We start from the raw sequence: 18,198 nt of genomic DNA on the forward strand, positions 1-18,198 counted from the left end.
TCTACACTGCCCTAGTGAGGCCCCATCTGCAGTACTCTGTCCAGTTCTGGGCTCCCCAGTTCAAGAAAGATGAGGAGCTACTGGAGAGAGTCCAGCGGAGGGCTACAAGGATGGTGAGGGGACTGGAGCATCTCTCTTATGAGGAGAGGCTGAGGGAGCTGGGCTTGTTCAGCCTGAAGAAGAGAAGGCTGAGAGGGGACCTTATAAATGCCTACAAACACCTGAAGGGTGGGTGTCAGGAGGATGGGGCCAGGCTCTTTTCAGTGGTGCCCAGTGACAGGACAAGGGGCAACGGGCACAAACTGAAGCACAGGAAGTTCCGTCTAAAGATGAGGAAGAACTTCTTCCCTCTGAGGGTGACGGAGCCCTGGCCCAGGCTGCCCAGGGAGGTGGTGGAGTCTCCTTCTCTGGAGATATTCAAGACCCGCCTGGACAAGGTCCTGTGCAGCCTGCTGTAGGTGACCCTGCTTCGGCAGGGGGGTTGGACCAGATGACCCACAGAGGTCCCTTCCATCCCCTACCATTCTGTGATTCTGAGCCGCGTCCCCGCTGCTGAGCCGGCCCCGGCGCTGCCCTCCCGCGGGGGGAGGCGGGGCGGGGCGGGGGCCGCCGCTGCTTCCCCCCCTCCTCCCCCTCCTCCTCCTCCTCCTCCTCCGCCTCCGCCTCCGCAGGGGCCGCTGCGAGGGGCGGCCGGGGCTCCCGTCCCCCCGCGCCCCCATGGGCAGGGCGCGGGGCGGCGGCGCGGCCGGCGGCGGCCAGGGGCTGCTCGTGGTGGGGTGAGCGTGGGCGGCGGGGCCGAAACCCCGCGTCGTGCCGGGGGCGGGGGGCGGCGGGGCCGGCGGGCAGCGCGGTTATCTTGTACCGCCGCCATCGAGCGCCTGCGGGCAGGGCGGGAGCTGGCTGCCGCAGTCCCCGCGTTCGTGGGTGTGCTGAGAGGAGGGGGTTTCTCCGTGCGTTTTATCGCATGGCAAGGACACGGCAAGTGAAACGGCGGAGAGGGATGTGCGTGAGCAGCAGGAGCCAGCTGTCCATGCAGGAGACGGGCTGTGAGCTCACGGGTATCGCCTGCGAGATGGATCCTGGCGTTAGGACACGGGCCTGGACCGCACCGCTGCTCGCGGGGCCGCTGCGTTTGACTGCGGCTGGGAGCGGGTGCCGAGGGGAGAGGGGGGAAATTCGGAGCAAACCCGTGGAGATGCTTTCCGCCGCTGTTGCCCCAGCCTCCCAGAATGTGAAATTCAGGGTCTTCCCCGGTGAGAAATTCAGGCTTGTGGTAGGTTTTTGGTGGCTGATCAGCCGAGGCTTAGGAGTGGGATGTGCGACGTGGCCCGTTTGAACGGGGGGTCAGATTTTGACGGGTGCATCTTTGTGTGAAGGCAAGAGAAATGGCAGAAAGGACAGGAAGAAGGCAGAGCAATCCTAACTGTTGCAGCTCCAACCTACGGTTCTCGGCTGAGAAACCTAGAAAATTCTTGAACTGTGAGCTGTTTCCGTACAGTTACTCATTGACAAGTGTGCTTTGATGCAGTCGTGCTGCCAGCCACGGTTATGACCCGAGGATGTCGTGGAATGAAAATAGAAATTTCCACAGAAGTAATCTGTTGCTGTGAAAGCGCTTCTGAGCAACACTTTGACACATCTGTATGTGTTCTGAAGAGATGGGTTTAACAGATTGATGGCAGAATTTAGTGGGATTATAGAAATGTATGATTATAAACAGTTTCTGTTTTTAAAGAAAAAGTCTGTTTCTTCATTAAAAGGTATTATTTTAAGGCTAGTAATAAAAGCGCAGGCATTCATGTACCTTACTCTATCTTAATATTCATCTGTGTGGTTTGTAAGACATGGCTTTAAAGTTTGAGCATGTGTTCAGGTATTTGGAGAACCAAAAAAGACAAGTTCTAGGGTTTCTTATGCTGGAAAAGCATAACGTTGGAGGGTTTGTGGCTTGGGTTTTAAGATGGTGTTAAGGAGTCTTTGGTACTGGAGGAACGGATGCTTTGTGGCCTGTGAATGTGTTGAGAATATGCCCGTGTTTCCTGGTGTACGAATGTCTTGATGTACTTAAAAGAGTCGAGTTGAGCGTTCACGGTTTTAGTAAAGGCCGCTGTTTGCTTGGCACCAGATCTGTAACTTCTTCCTGTGCAGAGAGACATCTGAGAAAATGGACTGTTAACGATTGAGCAGAAACACAGGGCTTAATAACTGCTGTATGGACCATTAGTGGCTTGTGCCTTTGCTCTGTTCCTGCATTGCTGACATACTGCTGCGTTTCTGTGCGCTTTGTGCAAATTTTAATGCGTGGAGTTGGAGGAGGATGCCTGTGGAGTAAAAAAAGTCTCAAATTAAATGTACATTTTTCTGAAAAATACTTGTGTAAATGAAAAACTATTTTAGAACAGGGTAGTTTATTTCAAGAAAATGTTTGTGATGATGGATAGGATTGAAAAATTCAACAGAGTTTTTGTCATCTTTCTTTTTTCTCCCCCCCCCCCCCCCCCCCCCCCCCCCCCCCCCCTCCAGTGGAGGTGTGAGTTAACCTTAGTTAATATTATGGAATGATGTGTTTCTGTATTTATAGGAAAGGACTGTCCAGAGGTTCCACAAGCCAGTGTCTTTCTGGAAAAAGTGGAGAGTCTCTTCCAGCAGTTTTTGAGAGAAATGTGCAGGAAGCCATCGACAATTATTCTTGGTACGCATTCACTTCTGAAATAGTACTTCATTAACCGACTCTTGGCTTAAATAGGTATTTCAGGATTGGTATTCATTTTTACTAGTCAGGCTTCTAGTCATTCTCATGGATGACAGCTATTGCAGGATATAATGTGGGATGTAAATTAACGTGTTGTTTAGAGGGCTTGAACTTTACTCCTTGTTTGTGTATGGATTTGTGTATTTTTAGAGCGTAGTGAAGGGCACCGATTAAGCCTCAAAGGGAAGTCAGACTTCATGGTTAAACACAAATAATGCTCACCAGCATAGCGGGTCAGTTAACTTTCAAGAAGTTTCATTCCAGCTGGCACTGGTTAGGCTTTGCCTGGCCTCTGTGTCTGACTGCCCTTGCTTTCACTGCATCCCAGGGTGGGCGGTAGCTGGCAGGGGCCACCTAGAACTTTCCTAGAGCTGGAATCCCAGAGCTCAAGGTTTAAGGTGCACCAGGTCTAACAGCAGAAAAGCCAGGGTGTGCAGATATGTAACTCGATGCTGTTTGAAACATTTGTAGAGATGTTATGCTCAGTTTTGCATAATTTTCTTGTGATAGCTTCTAATGCAGTTAAAGAAGGCTTATGTTATCTTTAATGCATTTTGATGTGCCCATTAGCTGAACTGGAGAAAACAAAAGAATTGTTAGAGGTGGAAATGCTTGGTGTGTGTGTAGGTGCATGTGGATATATTCAAGATTGCCCTTACAGTTGCAAGGATATATGTGAAAGTGGAATGCTGTAGAAGGAATTGCCTTTAAGGCAGGAAACGGTACAAATAGGAGCATGTACTCATTGCACTCTGCTTAAAAGCATACGTTTGCAGCTCTTCGCGTCGACTCTAACAGCGTGTTCTGAAAGTCTTCCATCCAACAAGAATCTGTATTGCTGTCCATTTATGTAATCAGTTGCATTATTTTTAAAATGTTTATACAGAAAACCGTTGTATTCTTCATTTTAATTTGTCCTTTCACAGTGAAACGCTTTCATCACTTTCATCTAGTGGTCGTACAACACCCACGGGGCTGAACAGGTCTTGGTCTGGAATAAACAGCTACACTACTGGTTTGTCGACTGAAAGAAGTTCCGTTTACTCCTGGAGGGATGATGTATGTCACAGAAACTTTTACAGTATCTGTAAACAGTACACTGTATCTAAATATTGTAGAATAGATCATTTTTTACAGAAAATGGACATGCAGCACATGTCCTGTAGGGAAGTTAACCACTTTCATTCATTATAGCCTAATGATTAAGTATATTAATTGAGCATTTAAAAGATAGCTGTGTTTGCAAGATGATACTAGTGCAGCTGATGTGTATCAGAGAAAAATGGGATAAAAATACGAAATGATGAATTTTGGGAAAACAAACCTGTTTTACCAAAGAAGATAGGCGTAAGTTTCTGGGTCAAAGAGAGTGATAAAATACATGTTTTCAAATACGACATAGTACAGGCAGTGGCAAAAGTGAACTATTCTCACTCAGTGTTTTGAGTCATAAAGTGCATTCATGAGCATGCGTGGAAATGTCCCAGTCTGAGTAAACACTTCGCTCTTACCTAAGCTGAATTCTGTTCTGTAGGTGGTGCAGAGAGAGCCTCTTAGGGAGGCTGACCTGGCAGGCGTGCCTGGTGCAGGCTGGCAGCGTTGAATAAATCCAAAAGCATCGCGGTCACTGCTGCTTTCGTTTTAAAGAGCCATCCATGGCTGGTAGTGCTAGTTCTGCCATACCTTTTGCATAATATCCTAACCTTTAGGATACTGGCCCCATCTGTCACTTCCAGCCCTGCAGGAGAAAGCCTGACCCTGGATCATACAATAACCTGAGCGAGAGTTATTTCCCCGTTCCTGTTTGGTGTGATCCCTTCTGTAGCCGGATGTGGTTGGGACACTCAGCTGGAAGTGAACAGATGTGATTTGGGCCCTTGGTGCCATCACTTTTTTCCGTGTCTAATAGAAGTGGCCAAATACCGTTAAGAACAGTGCCCCAGCTGAGGAACCCTCAGCCCAGTGCCCGTTTCCCTGTCGCTGGATGAAGTCAGGCTCTTCCTGTTACCTCCACGTGCCCCTGCACTTGCCCGTTTCTGGTCGCACTGAGCTGTAGCTTTAGTGAAGAGGTGTGGAAGGTGATTCCTCACACCAAGGGTTGCTTCCTAACCACCAGACTGTGTCGTGCAGAAGGAAGGTTCCCCCCTCTTGGCCCTCGTAGCTGGTTTACTGGGAAGGGGAGAGCCTTGCTCAAAAGCGCAGGGAGCTTTGGTGCTGTGGGTGGCAGAGGTGCAGTGTGCACGCATCACTCCGTGTTGGAGCTGGGGGGGGGCCGGAGTCCAGGCACCTTGTAACTGGTGTCTGCTGTCAGGTAATCCTAGGCAGCTGGATCCTTTTTGTTAAATCACCTTGCTCAGGCCAGCTACCTGGGTGGGTTGTTTTTTTTTTTTTTGCACTGCAGCATAGAAATTGTTTCTCCAAAGTGGATGGTCTGAAGGTTCATTCTGAGATGTTCAGCCAAATCAGAGTCACAGAATGGTGGGGGTTGGAAGGGACCTCTGTGGGTCATCTGGTCCACCACCCCCGCTGAAGCAGGGTCACCTAGAGCAGGGTGCACAGGGCCGCATCCAGGTGGGGTTTGAATATCTCCAGAGAAGGAGACACCACAATCTCCCTGGGCAGCCTGTTCCAGGGCTCTGTCACCCTCAAAGGGAAGAAGTTCTTCCTCATGTTCAGCTGGAACTTCCTCTGCTTCAGTTTGTGCCTGTTGCCCCTTGTCCTGTCGCTGGGCACCACTGAAAAGAGTCTGGCCCCGTCGTCCTGACACTCACCCTTAAGACATTTGTAGGCATTTATTAGGTCCCCTCTCAGCCTTCTCTTCTCCAGGCTGAACAAGCCCAGCTCCCTCAGCCTTTCCTCATAGGAGAGATGCTCCAGTCCCCTCATCATCCTCGTAGCCCAAGTTGTCCTGTTCTTTAAATATCATGGGGTTTTTAGTATAAATATGTAAGCGTATTTGCTAACTACTCTCAATTTTATAATATGTAGGAATTTGATAAAGCCAACACACAGAGAGTGCATCAGTTATTTTGGGAGATTGATGAAATGCTGTTTGAAGGAAAGGTGACCTCCCAAACTCAGAGCCTGCAGGCAGAATGTGCAGACTGGGTTGAACAATTTCCTCATCTAAGGTAAGGTAATTTCTTGCTGGTACTAGTTTTAACCAGTTACCACTCTAATTTGAATTTTTGGGGTACCTCATATGAATTGCTCTTCATGTATGGCGTCAGTAACACCTCTGCATTCAAATCCACATCTCTGGGGCTGAGCTGTGCCGTATTTACGCAGTGAGTCTGGCTGGTGGTGCACTAGCAGCTGATGCTGTTTGTTTTGCTTAATGCAGTGGTTGCAGACAAGGATATTGTAGCAGGACGTAAGGAGAAAATGATAGCGCACCATTTTCACAGAATCACAGAATCACAGAATAGTAGGGGTTGGAAGGGACCTCTGTGGGTCATCTAGTCCAACCCCCCCGCCGAAGCAGGGTCACCTACAGCAGGCTGCACAGGACCTTGTCCAGGCGGGTCTTGAATATCTCCAGAGAAGGAGACTCCACAACCTTCCTGGGCAGCCTGTTCCAGTGCTCCGTCACCCTCAGAGGGAAGAAGTTCTTCCTCATGTTCAGACGGAACTTCCTGTGCCTCAGTTTGTGCCCATTACCCCTTGTCCTGTCACTGGGCACCACTGAAAAGAGCTTGGCCCCATCCTCCTGACACCCACCCTTCAGATATTTGTAGGCATTTATAAGGTCCCCTCGCAGCCTTCTCTTCTTCAGGCTGAACAAGCCCAGTTCCCTCAACCTCTCCTCGTAGTGGAGATGCTCCAGTCCCCTCACCATCCTTGTAGCCCTCCGCTGGACTCTCTCCAGTAGCTCTTCATCCTTCTTGAACTGGGGAGCCCAGAACTGGACACAGTACTCCAGATGAGGCCTCACCAGGGTAGTGTAGAGGGGAAGGAGAACCTCCCTTGTCCTGCTGGCCACACTCTTCTTGATGCACCCCAGGATCCCATTGGCCTTCTTGGCAGCCAGGGCACACTGCTGGCTCATAGTTAACCTGTCGTCCACCAGGACACCCAGGTCCCTCTCCGCAGAGCTGCTCTCCAGCAGGTCCACCCCAAGCCTGTACTGGTGCATGAGGTTGTTCCTCCCCAGGTGCAGGACCCTGCACTTGCCCTTGTTGAACCTCATTAGGTTCCTCTCTGCCCAGCTCTCCAGCCTATCCAGGTCACGCTGAATGGCAGCACAGCCTTCTGGTGTATCTACCACACCTCCCAGTTTGGTGTCGTCAGCAAACTTGCTGAGGGTACATTCTAACTCTTCATCCAGGTCGTTGATGAAGAAGTTAAACAAGACTGGGCCCAGTACTGACCCCTGAGGGACACCACTTGTCACCAGCCTCCAACTAGACTCAGCGCCGCTGATGACAACCCTCTGAGTTCTGCCATTCAGCCAGTTCTCTATCCACTTCACCGACCACTCATCCAGCCCATTTCATAATGACTTTTTCTAAATAAAGAATACAGATTGTAAAGACTTTTTTTTTTTGCTGGAAATGAAGACATACTGTGAAATTTGAAGAAATTCAGTGTTAATTCTGTTACTAATTCTTCTAAAAACAAATGAAAAATGCAGGCGACCACATGCTTCACATACACTGCACAGCCATGTCTTCCTGGGCTGTGTCAGTCAGTGTAAAACAGTGTGTGACGTTAGCCTGGCAACAACTAGCTGAACAGATGTGAGAGTGCGTAAATGATTAATGAGAACGATTTTGCATGGGTGTGCAAGAAGTCTGGGCAGCCTGGTGCCTGCTGCTTACCACACAGGGGCCAGAAGGCAGTGTTGCACTGCGTTGTGCTCTGCTGCCTGCATAAATGACGGCATGTCATGCTTAGTGAGATGTTGTGGCTCTGAGCTGTACTAAGCATAGACCTGCGTGTGCCTGTCTTCTAGTCAATAGTTTGTTAACCCCATTAAAAAGAACGCTGTCAATAACTGTGGTGTGCTTTCCGTGCTGTTAGGTAATTTGCAGAGGTTTGTTAGTAATAAATAGAAACTAAAATCAACTAAGAAAGTTTGTCACGCTTTGTCAGGCATGAGAGAATTGTTAAATAAATCTGAGGCAATTTTCACTAGCAGTAAGCTATGCTTTGCCTTTTTTAGATACTGTAAAAGTTACTAGAACGTGCATAAAATGTAGACAGGTTTTTGTGCTACGTAATGAATTAAAATGTGAAGTCATTTCACCATATTTTTAGAGTATTTTTATTAGGTGAAATTTTTTTTTTTTAAGTAAATGACTCCTTGTACTTAGGATTTTCTGATTCAAATCTAGTGCAGGCAATACCAACCAAGTCCAAGAGGTTAAAAGTGAACAGAAGAAATCTGGGAGCTCTGTGTCATTTGGTACTAAGGGCTGTGGTACATCCTGTGGTTCAAAATGAAAAAAAAAAAAAAGTTATTTTCATTATTATGCTTAAACCTTTAAACTCAGTTTGCATTGAGTGGTTACTGATAAGAACAGCTTTTGGGATGTCATATTTATTTCTGAGAGTTGTACTTCAAATTGCTCTATGGCTGTCCTTTTTTTTTTTAATTTGTAAACCAGCTGTGTCAATATATGAATACTTAGCTCAGCATATGTGGGAATAAATATACTTGACAACTGTCATCAATCAGAGAAAGATTAGATCTATTTAAAGGGAAACTTTTTGTTCTTGGCTTACGAAATAAAGAGTAAAAAAGCTATTGCTTAGATGTTCACGTGGCATAAAGTGCTGTTCTGTAAAAGGTAACCTCAAGAAAATGCGTTCAGGTGAGTCTGATAATTGCTGCTTGCACTACAGCTGCAACTGGCAAATTCTTTTGAGATCCCTTGTGAATTCTGGTGAAAACCAGTTCTGTAAGCAGTGATTATTATTTACCTATACTGTCTTCAGATATTATTTTATAAAGTAATTTTGTGTGCATTTAATTAGAGTTGCTTTTACCTTTTCTCTCTGCCTCTGTGCATTATGCATGTTGGATTTTGAGCATTTGCTGAACACTAATTCTGGTCTTAACTATCCCTGGAAACATTTTGGATCAGGACTTCTGCTGACATTGATGGTTACTGGACTTGGATAAGTGAAGTCGTAGCAGATGTTATTTGTCTTCTGTATCCATTATGAAACATTTCTTATGGATTTTTGATACGAAAGGAAGTGTGTTTACTTTATCTGCCTTTAGAACAATCTAACAAGTTTGGCTATTTGCTCTTAAAAATTATAAGCTAGAATCTCATCTTGTGTAAATTAGCTTAACTTTAATGAGTTAAATACTAGGCAGTGTTAATGTATTACACAAGGCCCTGGCCCCTCCGTAAATTGCTCTTTTCAGAGCAAATGTATTGTGTGCTTTCGCATTGCCTACTGTTTGCAGGTATTTGTATTCTTGATATCTGCATGGGGAGGGAATTTTTATCTAAGATATCTCTCGCTCTCTCCTTTTTATCCAGGGTTCTAGGAAAGCAGCTCCTATTGCCGAAGGATGAAGGCTTTCAGCATTTTCAGAGCAGAAGTTACACCTGTGTGGATACTAAGTGTTTACCTGGCCTCCACGAATCTTCTACTAATATAAAAGAGTATGTTCATTATTTTAAGTTTTCTTTTTGGTCTTCCTTCTTCAGAAATATGTACAAATATTACTTTTGTATTACTGAAACATTTCAGTCTAATATGCACTTTCTTCTTTCTTTGAATATTTAATTCTCATTTTGTTGATATTTTTCAGGCTCTGCATTTCAGGCTCTAAACTGATCCCAACAGCATCTCCAATGCATAAATCACTAGATTCAAGTTCCACTAGGATTTCTGCCACTGACTCATCCCTATATTCATTCCTGGAAGAAGAAATATATGCTGTGGATGGAAAAGTAGAAGAATATCTTGCCTTTGACAACAAGGAGCTGTAAATAACAGATATATGTATTTTTGAAGAATATAATGAAAAATTGTCAGTGAATCCAGTCAGGATTCATAAAGTGTGTTTCTCTTCTGTGAAATACAGTTCCTTCTGTCCCTGTGTTGGGTGGCACAGTGGTCAGAGCGCTCACTGGGCGCATAGGAAGCTAGGTGTGTTGTCTTTCTAGTGGTTCAAAACTCACACCTCCCAGGTCAGAGGAATGTGTCTTAACCACTAATGGTTTTGAGCTGTTCTGTACGTGGAGGTTCAATAAAAAGGACATTTAATTTTCAGACAGGGAGTAGAAAGAAGGAATTCCTCCTCCCTGAGTGAGTGCCTTGACCACCAGCTTGGTTAGGGTTGTGCTGTGTGTGCTCTCATTGTGTGCCCTAACGAATCATAAATTCTTCCTGTGCAGTGTGTAACAGCTTTGTGAGGAGAGGTGTAGGATACAGCTTGTGTTTTGATCACTCTTGTGAGTGACAGGTACCATTCAGCTGTCTTCTTGCTGGTGCCGCCGAGGTTTCCCGTGAGCCAGTTGAATGTTCCAGCAGCTCGGCTGCTGGGTGGATGGAAGACCATAATGTGCGGTTTCCTGTAAGGCCTCTACGAGAGGGGGAAGCTTTTGGAGGACTCATGGGGCACAAAGCATAACTTTTTGTGCTAAAGCTTGATGCACTTACAGGAAAAAGACATGGTTGTTCTGAAAAGCTGAGGAACCAGACTGAGACCCTTTCAGTCCTGTTTTTGAAGGAGAGGCCCTGGGTGTCTGCCTTTTTGGAAAGGGTTTGGGTTTAAGAATCCGCTTAGGATTCTTCTCTCTTTGTTTTGCGAAGTAAGCAAACCTAATTTGGGAAAGAGACTTAGCTGAAGGTGCGTTTCTCTCCTTTGTGCTTCCTCCTTGATATGTTGTTTCTCGTTTCCTTCAGTTCTGAAATACCTTCTTCTCCATAGCTAAAACACTGGCATTACAGAGCCTGGTAGGAAAACAGCCTGGTCACTTTGTGAGTTGGACCGTTCACCCAAGTATTAGTTATAGTTACAAAGTTCGCAGTCCAGTTCAAGGGAGAAGTGACTGAGAAAAGGAGATAGTAGAAACCAGTGTGAATTTGGCATCATCCTTGTAATCTCAAAAAAAAGTCACATTTCCTTAGAAAGAATTATGATGGCATTAAGAAAAAGAAAAAGGTTAAATCTTTGAGAGTTGTATTTGAAGAAAAAGTTAGGAAATGTTGCTGCACTCTGCTTCCCTAAGGGGGGAGAGGAAAAAAGAAAAAATTGAAAATGCAACTGTCCACAAAGTAGTGGAAGGGAAGGAGGTGAGCGTAAGGCTACGGACTCTGCTATTCTTGTCAGGCTGCAGAAATCCTGTAATGTTGTTTGTCTCTGATCAGTGGTGGATGTTGCAGATGTCTGCAGGTACACAGGATGTGATGAAAAAGAAATGTTCTATGTGATAGTCCTTCTGCCAAATGCAACAGACAATAGTTCCCTTATGTTAGGGTAAAAAGCCTAGGATTTAGTGTAAGTGCCATGTATAAAACTGTTCCTTCTAGAGCTGCAGATCTTTCTTGTAATGAATGCCCTGACTGGATTTTTAAATTTTTCACCTGCAAGCAAAAGAAGAAGAAATCATTATATGTATTCAGGAGGTTCTGTTCCCATAGCTACTCTGTACATTTGAATTTGAAATTTTTTGTGATCTACAACTGACTGGCTCTGCTTCCGTATGCATGTTTCTATTCATTTGGTGTGTTAGAAGGAGGGGGAAAAGAAGTGAAAACCCATGGGAATTAATTTGAATTTTCTTCCTTTATTAGTGATGATGAGGGTTGGGAACAAAAGAAAATGCATCTTGCTGAGAAGAGGAGTAAGCGTGGCATTCCTCCTGTTTCGCCCAACGCCTGTATCAAGGATGCCGTGGCTTCTGAAGTATTCGATTGTATCTGGAGCAGTGTAATTGGAATATTGGAGGAACTGATTGAAAAAAATTTGGAAATGAGTATCACAGGTATTTGGTATTTTCAGATATGGTATTTGTTGAATCTAACTCAGAAATGTGATTTTTTTGTTTTTTGTTTTTTTTACACCCCCCCCCCCCCCCCCCCCCTTAAATAAGGCTTGGGAGATCTGATTATTTTAAGATAACCAGGTTGGTAGTACAGCACTGTAAGATATGTAATGCCTTGCCACATGTACACGCACCTAAACTAAAAACATTCTTACTAATTTACAGGGAGTTTTGTATGGGGGGGGGGAGGGTAAAGGAAAAATACTGACTGAAAGAGCTTCATTGCAGGAGAGCATGTTAAAAAAAATAAGAAAAATCTTAATCACTGTCTCAGCATGCAAATTGATGCTGTTGGCAAGGGGTCGCTGATGACGTGGTCGAATGTGGAACCTAGGAATCAAAGCCTCTGAGTCCCCATTGTCTGAACTTTGCTAGTAAAAAGAGCCCTTAGGTAGTCAGATTGTTAAAGCAAGATCGACAGCCTTGCTGGTGGTGCAGGAATGTGTGAATTTAATCTAGGAAGAAGAAATGGTGATGCACATGATTTTACTTTATGTTTTTGTGTTTTAACAGACTGTAGTGAGGAGAAGCAAAAGCTGGGAAAATTAAGTAGAGGTGAAATTCTTTTTAGTGTGCCCATGTCCTCTTTGGAGGCTGAGGGAAATTTCGGTTCTTCTTTCAATGTGTTTTAAGAGAACAGTAACAAAAGAATACCTGAGGGTGGGTTTTGGAAATTACTTCAAATGTAAGTTGTTCTCCACCTCAAATGTAAGTCTAGAACAAAGTAAGAAATTGCAAAATTTCTCAGAATACTTGCAGCACCAGAACTTATCATTTCAGGTGTTTCTGAAATACAAAACCCCACAGGTGGATTGCTTAGCTCAGTATTATAGTTTAGAGAGGACAGCTTAGCAGGTTTATGATAGGTGTGCCCTTTTATGAAGGGCATGAAGTTATGACAAATAAATACCTAACCAAAGTGTTTCAGCTAGGAACATAAAAGAGTATGGGTTTATAATAGAAATAAGATGGTGGTATATACCCAAAATGAAATGGTGTGTAGCTGCTGTCAGAGAAGGATAGGATCAATAGGCTGCTTTTCTGTATATGTATATATTTTTTTTGTGCTTTAAAAAGAAAAATCTTGGGATTTTTTAAGTTACATTACAAGAGTCTGAGCAGTGTCTCAAACACCCCCCTCCAACTCTACCTGTATAGACCAACTTGTTTGTCACTGTCTGAGAAAGCATAAACAAGTGGGGATGCTTTCAGAAAAACAGGATTTATGGTAGATTTTTAAATACCATGGAAACTTAAAACTATATGCAAGTCTTTACATACTGTGAGGTGTAACATTGTTTGAATCAAAGGACTGAAAACAAAGGATGGCTCATAAACATCAAAATACCCGTTATTCCCTCTACTTTTTTTTGCTGTTGTGCAGAGTGTGACAAAAAGGTGGAAAAACTGAAAGCTGTTACAACAAAACTGCCACATTTGCCGGTCATTCGTATTACAGCAGATGCTGGGAGCATTCCTCTTTCTAGAGGCTCTGAAGCACGAAGCGTATCGTTTGTTTCCTCACAGGTAAAAATAACTTTCTGTCCAGCAGTGTCCTTTTTTTCTGCTAACCTTGGACAGAGTCCTGGTGAAAGCTAAAAAAGGCTGGGGTTTTTTTTGTTTATTTCTTTTTTTTTTTTTTTTTTTTTAAACCACTTTGGTATACTGAAAATAAGCCGTCTCAGTTAAAATGAAGGTTCATTAAATGCTTATTCCTTGTTTGCTATCACTTGTTCTTTGGTCGTTCTTGAAGGTGCTGTTTACCACTAAGAGCTTGCCGAAGTTGGTTTACGAAACATGCATATTTGTTGCTCTTACTAGGTTCACCGTTTCTCCAGCAACTTCTGTAGTGATTTGAATGGTGTGAAGACAATTCAAGCAAAACCGCTCCAGCAGAGGCATGTTGTCACAGTAGAAAAAATACGGTAGGTGTTTGTATTGATGTTTTCAAAATGCAGCATAATTCATATTATATAAAACATGTTTTACAATTATAAAAAGGCAATAAGAAGGCAGTTACCTCTTTTGTGTGTATCACTGATGTGACAACGATTTGCAGAGGTTGCAGTCATACTCTGGTAAGAAATCCTTTTACTTTTTTTTTTTTCTCCCATCCTCATTCCCTGTCTCAATCTTCTTCCTTTTTTCCTAGGAACGAGCAAGAAGACAAACAGCGTAGAATTGGCTCCTGTGCTGCAAATTCAGTGCACACTAGGTTGGGGAGAATTGCTGATAACAGTGTTCTCTCATCATCTCGGGTACTGCTGGCATCTTCTAGGAAGCTACCAAGCCATCGTAGGTTACCTTCTCTCACTTCTGACCAACTCTCCTCAAAAGCTCCTAATAAGTACAATGATGAAATCCTTAGGGGGACTAAATTGTGAGTTTTTTCACTTTATTCTTTTCTTTCCTCAGAACTTACTGAAATTTCACCAGTGAAGGATTTTGAAAAATACTTGAGAACTAACCTGAGATTACTGATTTTAGAATTCAGAGAGAGAAAGCAAGCAGAACTGTATTTTTTGAGGAGAGGCGTTACTTTTTTTTTTATTGTTATAAGAGGTGCTGTTACTTTCTGTAGCTGAGCTCTGTAAAGAGATGTACTGCTTAATAAGTTCGTATTACTTCAGTGAAGAAGTCTTTAACATGAATTTTCCTAAGTGAAGAACCCTTAAAATTCTGTAGGGGTGCCAGCTCAGATCGTTTATCTTCTGCTCGTGCACCTACAAGCCGGAACAAGCTACCGCCAATAAACTTGGAGGGTGCTGAACAATGTCTTTCAGGACCTCGACTGCAGCAGAGCTCTGTAAGTTGTGCTCATTTTTGTGCTAGTGAAAAACTTGAAGCTATTTGGAAATAAATTGCTCTGTGTCACTGGTTGAAATGAGCAATTTTACAGTTTGTGTTGGTTCATATTTAATACATGGTCTTAACGTGGTAATGTGTATTACATTGGGGTGCCATTAGAATGCAAGAGAAGCCATTTTAATACCTCAGGTGACAAACAGATCAGGGTGGAAAGGCTTTCCTCTGAAAACAGAAAAAATCTTTTTTTTTTTTTTTTTTTTAAAAAAAAAAGAGAAAAACAACCAACGAACCAGACAGTAACCTTACACTTATACGCACCTGGATTTAAAGAACGTTTTTCAGTGTTTTGATCACTGATGTTAAGTTAGAAGTAGAAAATTGTGCTGACTAAAGTAGATAAGAATACTGGCTGAAAAAAAAGATGTCTTACTGATACTTGCCGATTTTTGAAGGATAGAGAAGTAATAAGTCACTAGAATGAAAGTAAATTGCATTTTGGTATTATTTTGCTTCTGAATAATATTTTGAATTGAGACACATCAAGTCAATTGTTACGTTAATTAATAAAAGCCTTTTGGGATTATAGGCTGATGGTAAGGAACAGTCTCAAATCTGTTTGAATACCCTTAAATTACCTTAAATTGGTGCTTTTCATTAGTGAAAACAGATTTGTCTTTTCTGCTTTTCTTGTGGGTTTTTTTTGTATGGCAACAGAAAAATTACTGTTTTACCCAACTCACTTGCTGCGTTCTCTCAATGCCCCTTTCAATCCCCTCAGCACCGAGGATGATATGCTCACAGCAGAGTGTCAAGTGCAGTGCCTGGTGGTACAGAGCGACGGCCACTCAGAGAGAGAACTGTTATTGTTGATCAATTTTCAAGGCCCAACACAACTCATACGTTCAGGGTATGTTACAGTGTGTGTAGAGACATGGAAAAGTGCAGAAGGTTCTGTTCGTGCCCGCTGTTGGCCTACAGAAGGTCTCATTGACTGGATCTCTCCGGATTTCTGGTGTACAGGGATTCCTGCTACCTGTAGAGAGCAGGATGTTAGAAGGCTTGGAGAGGGTGTAGGACCTTGAAAAGCAGGACTAGTGTATGAGGAAGAGATTTTTTTCCAAGTCTAATGCATCAGACAGTTCTTTTGAGGGTGTCTATGCACTAGAAGCATGCAGTTTTAGTACTGCTTGGAGCTTTGCAAGCTTGGTAGGACACACTCTGCTGGACTATATCATAAAAACAGTAATCAAACCATTTCAGTAGGTAAGTGTACCGTGCTAGCTAATAGTATGTCTTTTGTTTTTACAGGCAGACACACATCAGAAGAGATCACTGACTCCTGTGGATTTTGCTAACCACAGGGGGACAGGTCGAGGAATTTTAATGGGTAGGCAAAGTAAGAATCACTCGGATGACAGAAGGCCACAAAACCTACTAACCCATAGTACAGTCGAGAAGTAAAGTACTCGGGGAGAGCCATCTCGGCATAAAAGTGAGATTCATCCATTCTGTGATTCTGTGATAAAAGAAGAACAGATGTGCTTGGCAGGATCTTTTGAGTTTGGTTTTGATGTTTCTTCTCACTTGGCCCGAGGCAGCCCTAACTCTGACCATCAGGAACCTTGCAAACCTTCTTTTCATTGTTATGACATGGAAGGAAAAGGACTCCCACTCATCTTATTTTTTTTTTTTCCTTAAGATTTCAGCGTATTTACAGTTATGGCAAGAGTTTGTGGTATACAGGCCAGATGTTTTCCAGCTGTTAGAGTAGCAGCACAAATACATGCTTCTGAACTGTTCTGTGCCTTCCCGTTTCATAACATGAATTTTATTTTAGCCCCCATATAAATTCATCAAATTAGTAAATTTTTTTTGGAGTGAGGGAAAAATAAAATTGAAACATGGTTTTTTAGGTATAAAGCTCTCTTAAATAAATGAAAAAAATCAACATTGATTTGCAACTGTGTCTTCCATTTATAACACCGAAAAAGAGAGCAGCCCTACGGGGCTTATCTAGTTCCATTGTTACAATAAAACTGACTGGGTATTTCTGAGGTGTTTGAGTGCTTGTACATAACCTTTATTTGTTTGGAAGTTCCTTGAGTTTAAATAATTATGATAAAAGGTGAGGTAAGAATAAGGGCAGATCAGCAAAGATTGATCTGAGCAGGCTGATGGAAGTAACACATACATAATCTTGGGGTGTCTTTCAGATTCTACCAGAATTAACAATGTTTTGTCTTTTCTAGGCTCACAGCATTATTACAGACCCTTTCAGAGAAATCCTCCAGCCTCAAGGAAGAGATTTCAGATTGCTTCCTAACATGGCTGAGGAAGAACCAGAAACCTCCTGCGCTGAATGGAAGACTGAAGCGCTTAATTTTCCAGCTCATACCTTGTGTAGCAAAGAACACGTGCAGTGTGCTGGTTTCTGCTGAGCCTTGCAGTCCTCAGGATGCCTGCATTGCCTTCTTTTAACGTTGTCTCACCGGAGGTTGGATTAAAAATTAGAATGACATGAAAGAAATGGTTGAGATCCCAGAGTTTTGGGTGTCTGCTCTGTTTGCAGAGTCAAGACGCTGCTGCACTTTTCTTCTCAGGCCTTCCTCCTTTTTCAGTCTTTCCGTAGGGAATTGTTGTTCTACCTATAGAAGCAAATAAATTATGTTTAGGCCATGAAGTCCTGTTAGCCCTTTTTTGTGTTTCCTCAGTGTTAAAGACGTTCTAGTCTATTGAAACATCAGTCACACGTAAAATTTATACCTTTAAACAGGAGTTTGTGGTATCTCCTCTTTAACTCCTGTTTTATCATTTCTCCAATTTTCAGTCTGCTTCTTGCAGTTGCTCTTTTGTAAAATTGACCATCCCTACTTTTTCTTCTGTTAATTCTTTTGAGATGGAATTCATTCATTGCTTATACTTACATTGTTCTATTCATCAGTTATTGTGGGAACTGCTGGGATATACTCTGTATACAGGAAGCAATGTTTTCCCTGTCAGGAAACCCTGTGTTTGTAGATCCTGAGCAACTGAAACTGCATGTTTACAAGTCAGTAAGACCGTTCCCTCTTCTTGAGATTTCTTATAAAATATTGCCTGTTACTGTACAAATTAATAATATTTTTTAATATCCAAGCCTTCAAAGTTTTAATGTGAAAATGTGTACTTAATTGATGAAAGCATAATTTCGTACCTCTTTATGTAGACCCAAATGGGAAGATCAAAGGGGAGATTGCGATTGCGCTCTGCCTGGAGATCACAGCCCTGATCAGGACCCTGGCTATTAATACTGTGTGTGCCTTTGCAGTCAGGAATTCCTCCTCCCATCAGAGCACCAGCAGTTTTAATAGATGTGGTTGAAGAGCTGTTGAAGGGGAAAATGAGGAGGAGAAAAACGTAATTATTTGCTCAAATCGTGCAGTTAAGAGTAGAATCCATTGCTTCTACTTGGCAACTAAAATCAGTTCTCCTCACTTCCTGTAATGAATGTTCAAGGATTGGTAATCCAAGGCAAAAAATTTATAACGTGTGTTTTATATCTATACTGTTTATAACATTTCTGTTTTGTGTAAATGGTCATCAAACACTGCATTCTTTTGAGTAAATGAAAGCATTTTAAAATTA

General features: G+C 43.1%; 1 protein-coding gene across 6 annotated transcripts; it reads left to right on the top strand.

The window, feature by feature from the left end:
• The first annotated feature begins 694 nt into the window (after nt 1–694).
• Nucleotides 695–18,198, top strand: FAM149A (family with sequence similarity 149 member A). Of its 6 annotated transcripts, none has more exons than XR_012764099.1 (13): nt 695–776; nt 2,582–2,692; nt 3,679–3,811; nt 5,741–5,883; nt 9,250–9,375; nt 9,525–9,701; nt 11,516–11,706; nt 13,151–13,293; nt 13,588–13,691; nt 13,919–14,146; nt 14,452–14,572; nt 15,353–15,481; nt 15,883–15,967. XR_012764099.1 is itself a non-coding variant. In XM_075421868.1 (13 exons), the coding sequence occupies exons 1-13, from the start codon at nt 718–720 to the stop codon at nt 16,895–16,897; spliced, it is 1,698 nt and encodes a 565-aa protein (XP_075277983.1). In that variant the 5' UTR covers nt 695–717; the 3' UTR covers nt 16,898–18,198. The 6 variants fall into 6 exon arrangements, 3 of the variants coding, with proteins under 3 accessions (XP_075277983.1, XP_075277984.1, XP_075277985.1); XR_012764100.1 differs by having other exon boundaries at nt 13,919–14,061; XM_075421868.1 differs by lacking the exon at nt 15,353–15,481 and adding an exon at nt 16,824–18,198 and having other exon boundaries at nt 15,883–15,970.

Source organism: Opisthocomus hoazin, chromosome 5 (assembly GCF_030867145.1).
Source record: "Opisthocomus hoazin isolate bOpiHoa1 chromosome 5, bOpiHoa1.hap1, whole genome shotgun sequence".
NCBI classification, from domain to species: domain Eukaryota; kingdom Metazoa; phylum Chordata; class Aves; order Opisthocomiformes; family Opisthocomidae; genus Opisthocomus; species Opisthocomus hoazin.

What these genes read in the sequence shown, in the direction of transcription:
- FAM149A (XM_075421868.1), top strand. Translation starts at nt 718, where the DNA reads ATGGGCAGGGCGCGGGGCGGCGGCGCGGCCGGCGGCGGCCAGGGGCTG. An exon ending in GCCATCGACAATTATTCTTG is followed by an intron (nt 2,693 to 3,678) that starts GTACGCATTCAC and finishes GTCCTTTCACAG; the next exon opens with TGAAACGCTTTCATCACTTT. An exon ending in AATTTTAATGGGTAGGCAAA is followed by an intron (nt 15,971 to 16,823) that starts GTAAGAATCACT and finishes TGTCTTTTCTAG; the next exon opens with GCTCACAGCATTATTACAGA.